Source organism: Salvia hispanica, chromosome 6, assembly GCF_029641045.1.
Source record: "Salvia hispanica isolate PSC_SH4W2 chromosome 6, Shi_PSC_v1, whole genome shotgun sequence".
NCBI lineage: Eukaryota > Viridiplantae > Streptophyta > Magnoliopsida > Lamiales > Lamiaceae > Salvia > Salvia hispanica.
This window is the reverse complement of record NC_142697.1, coordinates 6,217,997-6,232,437: the sequence shown is the minus strand read 5'-3', so window position 1 is coordinate 6,232,437 and position 14,441 is coordinate 6,217,997. Positions and strand designations below refer to the sequence as shown.

Genomic DNA, 14,441 nt, shown 5'->3' with positions numbered 1-14,441 from the left:
CTCTCCCAGCACACGATTCATTGCAATAACAATACTAGCACCACTTAGACATTAATGATCACTACCCAATCTATCAGTATTCTTGGGCAACGAAATATCCTCACCATTTGATAAGTAAAAGTAGTTTTCAATTAATATCGTATGCTCAATGTTATGTCAACAATGATTAAGAAATGACAATCACCGAGACCTCGTCTTTCAGTAAATAGCCAAGAAAGACTTATATCACTGTTTGATCCTTTTAGTGCTATACCACATCGACGTCATTCATTTCCTTAGGTAAGGAAACTTTCGTACTGACGTCACAACTTTTCGAGATAGGTTGTCAAAGCCTATCTAGGTTGTGAAACAATTTTCTTTCTGCAAGAACCGACAAGTTACATACTGTGAACGCCGCTCACAACTTGTCTACTGTGCAGAAGACTTAGATTCATTTTACTTAAACTATGTATTTAAATGGAAAACATATTTCAACATCTCATAAATACATAAGCAACCCATAAGCAAAGTTCATTGTAACAAAATATTCTTTCTCATTAAATGGTAAAAATGGATAAAAGAGTTGTTACATATACAAGCATTCGAAAGATGCTTTTAGTATACTAAACTCTAACAACCTTATCCAATCACCAACACACAAACGAAGATCACCAACAATTTCACATATTCAAATACATATAGCTCCCTTTAAGTGCTTAGTGACAATTTAGGGTGCGCAGACCAGATCAAAAACAGACACAGACGCAGTTTTAGCCCACGAGTGGACTCCACATACTACTCATTGAAGGTGCAGACAGATAATCAGACCACCCATGAGGGTGCATATTAGACATACTCCCTCCGTCCCAAGGTATTAGACCAACTTTCCTTTTTGGGATGTCCCAACATATTAGACTCATTTCCTTTTTTAGCAAAAAGCATCTATCTTATTTTATTCTCCACCTATTTTTTTCTCTCTTCTCTCCCCTACTTTTTCCCTCTCTCATACTTTACTCTCTCCACTATAACTATTTAAATATCAATTCCTTAAATCATGTGCCCAAAAGAAGTGAGTCTAATACTCCGAGACGGAGGGAGTATCAAATAACAAATGATTCTCACTTCAGTTATCAAGAAGATATGATCACATATAATTTTTGTAAAGTGTTGGTGTTACAAATAAGATTAGTTATATTTATTTAATAAAAAATATGTAAATAAAATTAATTTAAATTTAAACTCATTTATTTAATTTGATATATGACATAAATTATACTCCATCCAACCATGAAAAATAGTCTCATTTGTGGACGACACTTCTTGCTGTTAGATTCATTTAGTGTTATACCACACTAATGTCATTTTATTTCAGTAAGACTTAGAAATATACAGACTGGCATTGCATCCTTTCACGATAGGTAGTTCAAAGCCTATTTGGGTTGTGAATATTTGTTTTTCTTTTGTTTAAAACTGACTGTGTTACCTTAAAGTGGACGACGCTTACAATCGGTCTACTAAAACAAAGACTTAGACTTGTTATGTTTCTTATATATTTAAACACGTAAAACAACCATTCAATGTAAACATAACACAATTATGACAATATCCAATCACTCGAAAGGTGATTTATAGTATACCAAACTCTAACATGATGTTGACAGTGACCATTGTTAATATCATTTACAAATAAGTTTTTCAAAACTATGAACTGCTGATTCGTTGTTACCATTTTAAGTTATGTTTCTATTTCTAAATATGTATGTTTTTGGTGATTAAAATTTATGAACTACTACTATGTGTTTATTGAAATTGTTTTGATTAACTATTTAATAGAAATATTAATATTTTTTTATATTAAATATACATGTTAAAGTATGAATATTTTGTTTTCATTTGAAATTTGAAAAATACTATAATTAGCATTTGTATTATTGTTTTTATAAATTTTTGAAACATGATTATATATGTATATATCTAATAAAGTGATAGTATATGTTCCCTCCGTCCTTGTGTAAGCGCACATTTTTTTTATATCTTATTCTAATTAACATATAACGTTGTTTTCACTTTATTTTGTCTTACTTTTATTATTCTCCACTCAATTTATAAATAAAAAATGTATAATATTTTATGCCGAATTGGAAATGCTTCACTCAAAGTGGGACGCAAGAAGTACATTTTCTTGTTAAGTATGCATAGCACGGTTGATAATACTAGTTTTAAGTAATACATGAACGTGTGACTTATAATCACCAATTTTTTAAACACTTACTTTTTCTGTCTCACGGTAATTTTATCATATTTGTTTTTGAAATTTTTATTTTATTTTATTTCCTATTTTATTGTCTTCATTTAATTTCTAACCATTTATTTTTTATTCTTCGTGCCGAAAAAATGTTCCAACTAAGATGAGAACGGATGGAGTAAATTTATGTTAACAACCCGAGGAGGGAGTATATTTTAATGACAAACTCCCTCCGTCTCAACTAAGATGACACAATTTCCTTTTTAGTTTGTTCCAACAAAGATGACACATTTATATTTTTGGTAACTAATTCTCCTCAATTAATATATCCAACGACTTTTTTCTTTTTTTTAATTAAATATTCAACTCTCTTTCTCTCTCTCTCCATTTAATACTTACACCCACTCTTTTTCTTTCCCATTAACTATATGAATTACCAATTCCGAAAATTCCATATCGGCTTAAAAATACTTCCCCTGTCCCATTAAAAATGAATCGTTTTCCTTTTTTGGTTGTCCCATTAAAAATGAAATATTTCCTAAAATGGAAATAACTCTATCTCTACTTTTTCATCTTTCTTACTTTACTCTCTCTTCATTAACTCACAAAACAACACTATATAAAATCTCGTGTTGATTCCCATTGTTTCATTTTAAGTGGGACGGATGGAGCATGTCATATAGTACTACTATAATCTTTACACAGCTTTTTTTTTTGAGAAAATCTTTACACATGACGTGGCTAAATGAAAACCAAATCAAATTGAGTGAATTAACAAAAGTGTGATCCTTGTGCAAATTTCGTAGTGACTTTATGAGAGCGAAAAGTCGCATCCTTGTTGGTACAACTCGAATCAGAAAATGATTTGTCAAGAAAAGGTGAAAATGACCCTTCAAACTGTGTGTTTTCAAAGTTTTAGTGACGGAGAAGATTTGTGATGAACACATGTTTTGATTTAGGGGGACAATATTTCCACATTTTTAATGCCATTTGAGGTGGCTAGTGGCAATCCACAATAATATGGGACCGGGTTGATTGTGGAAGACAACTATTCATATATAATGCAGTTGATGGAATAGAATCATGTAGTACAAAATTGATCTCATGTATTTGATTGAATAACCTTTTTAATCCTATAAAATTAGTGTATAAATTTTTGATTTTAAACAATATGTTTTGATCGATATTTAATAATTTTGTAAAAAAATAACAATTAATAGTGTTTTAAAAGTTTAAAATTAGTTTCATATATTTATGCCAAAAACCTATTTGGTCCTACACATTTTAAATGGGTCAACTTTTAGTTATAAAAAATATGTTTTGATTCATATGTAACTCATTTATCAAGTCAAAATGCAGTAAACTGTTATTTTTTTTTCTAAAAAATTATAAACCAAAATATTTTTAGAGTGAACTCCATAAATGGTACCTGATCTTTCACTTTCGCACGTACCTAAACTTTTAAGAAATCCATAAGAAAAAGCCACATCTCCAGTAAAGTCAAAGAGAAAGTCACTGTCATATGTAATACTCTTTGAATTACCGTTTATTAAATGCCATGTAAACTTTAAATCCAATAATATCACCGGGCTATTAATTCTCAACTTTAAACTATGTATTCACCTCATTTTTCCATAAATTTGCCTACAAATGTATATATTTTCCTAATTTCAATACATGTATTTACTACTCTCATTATAGTACTCCCTCCTATTATAGTTTAGATAATTTATTTTGGGCGTGGAACTTTAAAATAATTATGTTAAATGAGTTAAATAGAAATAAAATAAAATAAAAACTATAATAAAATAGAGATATAGAGAGAACGAAGTACGATATAAAATAAAGTAAGAGAAATTATATACTCCTATATTACTTTTTTTTGCTAAAGAAGAAATTATTCAACTACAAATTTATAATGAGACATCAAAAAAAGAATACGACTCAGCTACAGATGGACGTGGAGTATATTATGTATTACTCCCTCCGCCAAAATCTGGTACATTTTGCCATATTGGGTTGTTCGTCATTTAAAGACACATTTACCTTTTGTCACTTTTATGAAGTGGACTCTACACTCCGCTTAGTCATTGCACTCACATTCTACCAAAAAATTGCTCCCTCCGTCCTATAAAAATATGAGCATATCATATGGCACGAGAATTAAGAAAAAATTGGTAAAGTAAGAGAGGAGAGGGAAATGGTAGTTAAAGTAGTGTTACTGGATAGTGTGATCCACATTATTATTAGTGTTTTAATGGTGGTATAAGTTGTAAATTACTTGATTTATAAGAGTAATCAATTGGGATAACTTTCCATAAATGAAATGCCCGTATTTTTATGGAACGGATGATAATAGAAAGTGCATATATTTTTACGGGATGGAGGGAGTAATATATAAAAATGGAATTCATGCTATACTAACTTTTATTATTCATTTCCTTTATAAAGTCAAACAATATCTTAAAACTCAGTCAAAATGTATCTTTAATTAGCGGGTGGAGCGAGTATGTATTAATGTGTTATGAATATAAATTTAAAAATTCATACTCCCTCTGTTTGCCATTTATAGTCCCATTTTGAATTCGCACGGATTTTAAGAGATTGTTTGACTTCCTGAAGAAAAATGGAGAAATGAGTTAGTGGAATATAAATATCACTTTTATATATTGATTTTATAATAAAATGTGAGCATAATGATTTAGGTGAATGATGGGGTCCACTTGTTTAGAATGAAAAAAAGTAAATGAGACTTTAAATCGTAGACAATCCAAAATGGCAAAATGAAACATTTTTTCACAAACGGAAGGAGTATAATCGTATGTTTTATCTTAACTATTTAGTTTTGTTTTATTTATTCTTTATCATATTTCATCGGTCACACTCTAAGTGAATCATTTTCCTTTTAGAGATGTTACACTCTAAATAATACATTTCTAAAAAATGAAGGGCTCTCTACTTTTTCCACCCCACATCTCTTACTTTATTCTCTTCACTTAACATACGAAAAAACACTATATAAAATTTCGTTCTAGAATAGAAAATGTTCCACTTAGAGTGAGACAAAGGGAGACTAATTTTTCTTTTTTTTTTTTTTGTTTTTAAAATTAATTGCTAATGAGTGCTGGTATATAGTACTCCCTCCATCCACTAATATAAGAGTATATATGGGGTCCTATTTTTAAGAAATATAGTAGAAAAGTGGGTTGGATAACTTAGTAAAAGGTGGATCCTATTTTTATAAAAAAACATAAGATAAAGTTAGTGGAATATGGGGTCCATTACAAAAGTAGTAAAAAAAACATATGAAATTTATTGGTGGACAGACAAAAATGTAAAAATAGAAAATTTATTAGTGGGCGGAGGGAATATTATATATGTAGAATGCAATCTTTGAAAATACTCACTCTGTCCCTTAAATTTTGTCAATTTTGACTGGATATGGATTTTAAGAAATTTAATGAAAAGTGAGTTGAAAAAATTAGTGAAATGTGAGTCATACTTTTATATATTCTTGCAGTCCCACCAAAAATGACACACTTACCTATTTGGTTTGTCCACATTATTAAAAATAGAAAGATCTTTATCTCTTCTTTGTTGTCTCTCTCTCTTTATTCTCTTCACTTGACAACACAAAATTAAACTATATAAAATATTTGGGATATGTTCTGCACGAGAAAATACTGTTTCATTTCAACTTTTGTAAAGACGTTATATATAAAGTTGAATATTCCAGAAGTAATAATTATAAAAAATCAACATGTACGGATTATTTAAATTCCTGGTTTCATCTCTTGCTATTGTAGATTTGAGGGGCGCCAGTGCAGGATGAGTAGCCCAATTGGCTTTTGCTAAGCAGGTTTGTAATTTGTTGCTTAGTGAAGCTCGGAGTTTGTCTTATATATCTCTTCTTTTCTTTTTGGCTGTGTCTTGGGAGTGTTGCTGCTTTGCTTTGGTTCTCGTTTGTGGTTTGTAGGCCTTCTTGTAGTAGTTGTTATTCTGTTGTTTTTGCTTGTTTTTTGATTCTCCTATGTACGTCGGACCTTTGCTCGCCTTTTATTGTTTAATGCATAAAAAAAAGAGCATCTCTAATCATTTACACTAAACTCAAACTCATTTTAGTGTAAATGTCACATCAAATATAATTTTACTTCAACCATTTACACTAAACTCAAATTTTAAAAAATATTCTTTATATTATGCACTTTTTACTCATAAAATTTGAAAAAAGTTGGGTTTGAGTTTAGTGTAACCTAAAAGTAGGCATTTTTTCTCTAAAAATAAAAAATGAGATTGATTTTAGAGTACTATTGAAACTAATTATCTATCTCATTTTATATTTTAGTGTATCATTGGATATGATTTAACGTCTTTGATATCCGCGAAGTGGGTTTTGGGGAAATTTTCTTTAAAAGTAGTACAAGTCGGTTGGTGGGACATGCTAACTGTCTGATTGTTGATAAAAAAATATTAGTATTTGAAATAATTCCCTATCAAAACAACTTGGTTATAAAAACTACCTATATATTTAAAAGAGAAACCCAAACTAAGAAAAAAAATGTGTACCATTAGCATGCATGTATCGATCCTTAGCAAGCCACTAAATTCTTTCCACAGCTCGAAGAGGAGATCTTCAAAATCATGGCCGGTCTCTTGTATTCTGCCCACTGCTCGCCTTCGCGCTTCTTGCTCCTCACAACGAGAAGAAGCTCATCAACTCCGACGCTCCGGAAACTACCAGCCTTCCCTTTGGGATTTCAATTACATTCAATCTCTCAACACTCCTTATAAGGTTTCATTAATTTGTTGCTGCTAATTAATTATACCTAATTAATTTTCTTCCTTTGATAGTATATGTATGTATTGTAAATTGTAATTTCTATAGGAGGAGTGGCACTTGAATAGAGAAGCAGAGCTGATTGTGCAAGTGAAAATCTTGCTAAAGGAAAAATTGGAATTTGTACAACAGTTGGAGTTGATTGATGACTTGAAATATCTTGGACTTTCTTATTTTTTTCATGATGAGATTAAGGAGATTTTGGGTCTTATACATAGATATTTCCATGATAAGGTAGTGGATGGAAGTGATTTGTATCTCACATCTCTTGGATTTAGACTCCTCAGACAACATGGTTATAATGTTTCCCAAGGTTATGCTTTACACATTTTTGATTTCTCTACTTAATTAGAGTTATATATAAAGATGAATCCAATTTTATGTATTGATAACAGAGGTGTTTGATTGTTTCAAGAACGAGAAGGGTAGCGATTTCATGGCAAGCGTTGGTCGAGATACGAAAGGAATGTTACAACTCTACGAAGCATCTTTCCTTTTGAGAGAAGGTGAGGATACACTTGAGCTAGCAAGACAATTTGCAACAGAAAATCTGCAGAAAACTCTTGATGAAAGTGGTGATGAAATTGACAAAAATCTATCATTGTGGATTCAACATTCTTTGGAGATCCCTCTTCATTGGAGGACACCAAATCTTGAGGCAAAATGGATGATAGATGCTTACTCGAGGAGACCTGACTTCAATCCAACGATTCTTGAGCTCGCCAAACTAAACTTCAACATTGTTCAAGCAACACAAATAGAGGAACTCAAAGATATCTCAAGGTGAACTAGCTAGGACTATTTATTTATTTATTAGGAATAATAGCCATTTAAATAATGAAATTTAGTTAAATTCTTTCGGTGATCATGCTCAAAACAAGGCCATTTCATTAAATACATATTTTCTTTTTCTTTTTTTATAAATAATGTCATTTTTTTAACATAATTGACTGGAAGACTATTTCTACACAGATGAGATCATTATAAACAAATCGAAATTTCGTGATTTAGTATTTTGTTTTCAACTTATGACACTGATTAAAATTTGACTAAATTTCGTAATTTATACTGTTATTTCTCCTATTTACAAAGTTATAAGGACTTGCTTTATTTTGTTTAACCTTCGAACACATATGTTGTCCAGATGGTGGAATAATTCATGTCTGTCTGAGAAACTACCGTTTGTGAGGGACAGGCTGGTGGAAAGCTACTTTTGGGCAATTGGAGTCTTTGAAACTCGCTATGAGAGAAAAACGGCTGCCAAGATAATAACTCTAATAACATCTCTTGATGATGTTTACGACATCTACGGTACACTAGACGAACTTGAATTGTTCACACTCACCCTACAGAGGTTCGTCTTGAGTTCAGTCTTAATTTCAAACTCCCTAATCAAATACAAAAGTAATTTTCAGATAAGAAGGATGTCATTTTTAGACCGTTTTTAGTTATATTTAAAAAATTCTGATTTTAAAAACAAAGAAAGCATCTAATAAAGAACCCCATGTTTTACAAATTCAAATTTTTTAAAATGAACTAAAACGATTTGAATAATGACATTATGTGTTTTAGTTATGCAGTTTGACATTAATATCAAGTTTTTGTTTTTATAATAATTCATATACTATATATCTACAACTCTAATCTTCATATCAACAAATTTAAATTGAAATATTAAATTTCAGATGGGATACAGAAGCAATCAATCGACATCCTTATTACTTGCAATTGTTTTATTTGGTAATCCACAACTTTGTTTTCGAGCTAGCACACGACATTCTTAAAGAAGAGGGTGTCATCAATCTCCCATATCTACAGAAACCGGTAATTAATATATATAAATATCTTCTTAATTGATTTCCTCTAATAGAATGAGAGGTTGTAACATGTCTAAATATGAATTATTGGTAGTGGGTGGATTTGGTTGAAGCATATTTACAAGAGGCAAAGTGGTACTATAGTGGATACACACCAAGCATGGAAGAATATCTCAATAATTCCATCATTTCGATAGGAGCTCCTACTGTATTAGCTCAAGTTTTTCTTACATCCAAAGACAAGCTGTATAAATACAACCATATAATTCGTCTTTCGGGGATGCTTGTACGGCTTCCTGACGATCTAGGAACATTGGCGGTATGTGTACAAAATTACTCTCAACACATCTTATCTTCTTTATATACTTTCTTCGTATCAAGTTTTGTGATACTCAGTAATAATTTCTATTGTCTATAAGAAAAAAGAAAATTGTATCTAAGGAGATAATTAAGTGCATAGCAGATGAAAAGAAAAAAAGGTACTATAAAGTAAAAGAGACGATTAATTTTACCAAAAGAATAGATGTTTGACACGTCTCAATAACGGATACGAGTTACTTGCATTGGATATTAATTTTCTCTTTGAATAGTTTGAGATGAAGAGAGGGGACGTGGCGAAATCAATCCAATGCTACATGAAGGAGCGAAACGTTAGCATGGAAGAGGCGGAGGAACACGTGAGGTTTCTGATAAGGGAAGCGTGGAAGGAAATGAACACGGCCGGTGGTTGTCCGGTTAGGGATGATTTTGTTGAGGCAGCAGCTAATTTTGGAAGAGCGGCACAGTTTATGTATCTCGACGGAGATGGCAACCACTCTAAACTACATCAACGGATTGCGAGTCTTCTGTTTCAACCATGTGATTGAAGAATATAGTGACACTATGTCTCAAAATAAAAATAAAAATACATGTGCTTGAATAAATCAGAGAATTGATTATTTTGTGCCAATTGATGGATATTAATTTTGTGCAAAACATGGTGTGGTCTAGCTATTTCGGCCAGGATTTAATTAGAGGGACTCGTATAATTAATTTAGCTCATCTACATAATTTTTCGTACAATCCATTTTCTCCCTCAATTTAAGCGGTCATACGTCATGTCAATCTTTATAAAGAAAGTTTGCCACGATTCAAGTAGAGGGACTAATAAATTTTTTTTTTTTACATTTTAAATTATCTATACACATTAATCTCCTTTAATTTTTGATAAATTTTGTCTCTAACGAGATGATCTATCTTTATCAAGAATACCTTTAATCATTTTATTACCCTATTTCTTTTATATTTTAATTTATATTAAAACTAATTTTTTTTCTATCAATATAATTAATAGTATAATATTAATAGTGAACTATAGTTGCTATTCTATATTCTCCAGCAGTCCGTTATTAGAAGTCCCGCTTTACCATTTTAGTTTGTTTGCCATTAAAAGTCTTGGTTCACTTTTATTAGAGCATCTCCAAGAGGAAAATGTGTATTGAGAAGGTATATTTCTCATTTACCTTCTCAAAAAGGTTATTATACATTCTTAAAAAATAATGGACTCAAGGAAAGAAGGTAAATTAAAAAGGCAAACAAAAATAACTACTCCCTCCGTCCCAATAAATATGAAAATTTGCTTTTCGGCACGAGATTTTATGCAGTGTTATTTTGTGAGTTAAAGAAGAGAGAGTAAAGTAAGAGAGATGGAAAAGTAGAGATAATGTTATTTCTATTTTAGAAAACGTTTCATTTTTAATGGGACAGCCTAAAAAGGAAAACGTTTCATTTTTAATGGGACAGAGGGAATAATTTTTGTACCTTTTATATCAAGAAGAGGTAGATACCTTCTCAAAATGAAAGAAGGTTTAATACCTCCTCAAATACTATTTCCATTGGAGCATAAAATTTTATGAAGAAGAGTAAATGTGGTAGTTATTTATCTTTACCTCTCCATTTACCCTTTTCCTTAGAGATGCTCTTATAAATGTTAGATAGACCTCACTTTCCACTAACTCATTACGCTTATATTCTATTATAAAATTAGGGTGCGTCTGGTAGCCACCACAATTTTTAACATGTTTCCATGGTTAATGGGCTTTCCTTAATTGGTGGATGGGATAGTAGGTTGTTTAATTCAGTCCATATAGGATGATTGAGCTTATTCAAGCGTTTGGTTCAACAAGGGAGTGAAGGAAACAAAATGCCATCTGACTAAATTACCCCCTCATGTCTGGGCAACTAATTAGCGTCGTTCACCCCAAATTTTTAGCCAAATTAGGCGGTAAACCTAGATTGATTCCCGCCAAATCACTCTGAAACTTCATTTGGCAGCATAAATAGGTCACTTTAATGATGGATTATAGTGACCAGCATTGTATCATGGGCAAGCATAACGCCTCGTCGAGCATAACCGAACCGGCGAGCATCTTTAGCAGCTGAATCAAAGGTGGTGTTCATATTTTGGCTCAAATCAACATGTGTTTCCTCATCCCGGGTGTTGTTCGAATTGTATACCAAGCTGCTAACCATATTTAAAATAGTCAAGTAGTTATGTTGATGGTCACAGATAATGTCCTCGATCATGACTACTGCGGCCTCGGCCTCCTTACACTTTCTCTGCCTTGGGTCTTCTATTCTGAAAATGGACAGACGGAAAGTTAATCTTCAAGGGACAAGAACATGCAATCAGGATCATACTCGACTACAACAAAAAGCTAATAAAGAGAGCTATATCATAGAGCGACTAGGTTGCTAGAACGAGGGACACTAGTGTAGATGGAATTCTTAAATAACCGAATAACAACCACATTAATCAATATGGAAATAGTCAATTCACAACTCCAAGTTCGAACTATTAGGCCATTAAGGAACAACAACATAGAAGCACAAACTAGCTTCTTGTAGATGCACAAGAATCTCCTCACAATTGAGTGACATTTTTTGTGGCTCGACCAAATCAATTATGCAAGACAAAGTCATCGAAGATGCATCTTTACAAACTTTGCTAAAAAACAGAATGATTGCAAGAAAACAACCAGACCAATTCCTTAATTCAGATCTTAAACCAACAGATCGCAATCCAAAAAACCTCAAATTCGAACTAATATGACAACAAGGAACAACAACTTAGAAGTACAAACTAGCTTTTGGTAGATGCACAATAATCTATCCCAAAATGAGTAACAATAGAGGATGCAGGACGATATGAACTCTGCAACCCAGACTTATCGAAGACATGTTCGCAAAATTGGCACAAATGTAGAATGAATGCAACATTAAATCCATATTCAAAACATAAACCAATAGATCGCCCTTCCAAAAAATGCAATTTGACCGTGCAAATTTGTAAGCTACAGATGCATAAACTAATTAGTTCAAATCGGACCCAAATTCAAACATCAACACCAAATACATATTCACTGCAAAAAGATCGAACACCAAAACACTAGAAATCGACATACCCGGACGAAGGTATTGCGACAGAAGCGAAACTGAAAGGAGTCGGACACTGGCGAATGTTGAGTGGCACACTCGTGATGACGGGTGATAAGTCGTATTCTAGGCCTTGGTTACTGGTCAGTATTATGAGCTTAACGTGCATATTTTGCAAGAAAAATGCGTAAGTGTGCAGGAAAAGGGTACAAGTCAGCAGGAAAAGAATTGGGAAGTTCAAGTGAAAAAGGACGCCAGAAGGGTGCAATACTGACCAGGATGCATGCCCAAAGGCTCGAGATGGAGAGGAGAGGATTGCTAGCAGACGGCCAACTATTTAATGGGGGCAAAAGTGAAAATTTGCAAGGAAGAACAACCCTACTTTTTAGGGCAAGCCTCCCTATAAATAGAAGGTCACATGAAGAAAGAAGTATCGACTCACTCACACAAGAAGCTCACTCTAAAAAGAACATACTTAGAAACCGCTCTCGGAAGTCTTATCTCCGAGGCGGTGGCTAGCTCCACAACTCTCGTTCCTCGCCACCAGTCATGATCACTTGAAGCCGTCTAAGTTCCACCGGAGTTCATCCGCCGTCTACTCTTCAAGCCGTTTTAGTTGCCAGAAACTGTTTCATCGACCAAGTGGCAAAAACAATCTTCATTTGCTTTCTTAGTTTAATTTCGTACTTCGTTTTATCTCGTTGGATCTTGTTAGAACTTAATTTCTATTGCTTTTGAAGTCTTTTGTTGCGATCCAAACGTTTGATATGGAAGTTGTTTTTATTTCATCTTTTATTCGTGGTTATGTTTCATTCTGTCTAGGTTAGTTAGATTCAGCTGTTTATGTTTATTTTCTAAGTGTTGAAGTCTGATTTCGTTAGAGTAAGCTAGATCTGAGTTTGTTAGTTAGAATTCCAAGGTTTCACCGTTTGATTTATAGTTTAATGCATGAATTCTGTAATTACGTGACTGTCGCCACCTTGCATGTTAGTCAGTATGTCTAGGTCTAAGTTTATCGGTAGTTAATCCTTAATTTCTCGCTTTTAATCGTGAATCTTAGTTGTAGAATTCACTGATCTGAATTGTTATTCATGGAATCTGTGTTCACTTGAATTTTGTGCATATTTGTTGGAGAAGACAACATCAACATCTGAATTGGGGACCATTTTTACTTTTCAGCCACTTTTGCACTTTACTTTTTGTAATCAATACTCCCTCTGTCCGCCATTAGGAGTGAAGGAACTGGCAGCGGAAGTGCTCACATAAATCAATTACATAATAATTCTGATCTATTTAGCAGATTATTTAGACAAAATCTATTCGCGTAATTTTAACATGTATCATGCTCATAACTCAAATAAAACATGCTTTAAATTAATTGAAACCTAAAACATGCTTTTCTACGATTTAGCCATTATACCTTGATGATTCTCCAAAGAATCGAAGATAGCTAGCGCCTTCTCCACGTGAAGATCTTTATTACAAAACCACAGATCTTCTATCTGGTTCCCGGACTGTAAACTGATATCAGGGTGGGCTGATCTCACCAGTGTACCCACTTGAATAAAGAAGACGGAAATCCTTTCCCTCATAGGAGAGAAAATCGCCCATTGTCTATGTAAAGACGGGGGGAGGGGGGGGGGGGGGGGGAATTTTTGAAGAGAAAATAAGTATGTATATTTCTGTTTCCTTTATTCTCCTATTTATAATAAGTCACATATTGGGCTCAGACAGGGATCTATGGAAGGCTTTGGATATGAGCTCCTCCAATTGGTTTTTTACTAATTAAACTAAACCCAATTTAATATAAGCTTATAATTGGAATATTAAGAGCAGCCACTACATAAGTAATATTGTACTCCCCATCCAAATCCGAAATTATAAGTACTTCGGGTTTCCATTATTTAATATTTATTTCCCGCGCTTAAGATAGAAACATCCATTAATTAATTATTGTCTGCTATGGACTTAGTTAATTAATATCTTATTTATTCCAAGAGAGGACTCAGCAGGAAAATCTTATTTATTATTCATAGAGTAACTAAACTCCAACTAGCTAGGTTCCGAATAATAAAACCTTATTTCAAGCTTTTTTTTTTTTTTCCAAAAACAATGAGAAGATAATTTAGGGTAAAATCCCAAGTACCAA

At 32.7% G+C, this 14,441-nt stretch overlaps 1 protein-coding gene across 3 annotated transcripts; it reads left to right on the top strand.

Annotated features, from left to right (window-relative positions):
* Window positions 1–6,758: 6,758 nt before the first annotated feature.
* On the top strand, window positions 6,759–9,827 carry LOC125208338 ((+)-bornyl diphosphate synthase, chloroplastic-like). 3 transcript variants are annotated; one of them, XM_048107926.2, is made up of 7 exons: window positions 6,759–7,016; window positions 7,296–7,374; window positions 7,457–7,844; window positions 8,206–8,415; window positions 8,747–8,885; window positions 8,973–9,197; window positions 9,469–9,827. In XM_048107926.2, exons 1-7 carry the CDS (start codon window positions 6,783–6,785, stop codon window positions 9,742–9,744), a joined length of 1,551 nt encoding a protein of 516 aa, XP_047963883.1. In that variant the 5' UTR covers window positions 6,759–6,782; the 3' UTR covers window positions 9,745–9,827. The 3 variants fall into 3 exon arrangements, with proteins under 3 accessions (XP_047963883.1, XP_047963882.1, XP_047963884.1); XM_048107925.2 differs by having other exon boundaries at window positions 7,110–7,374; XM_048107927.2 differs by lacking the exon at window positions 7,296–7,374 and having other exon boundaries at window positions 7,477–7,844.
* The last annotated feature ends 4,614 nt before the right edge of the window (window positions 9,828–14,441 follow it).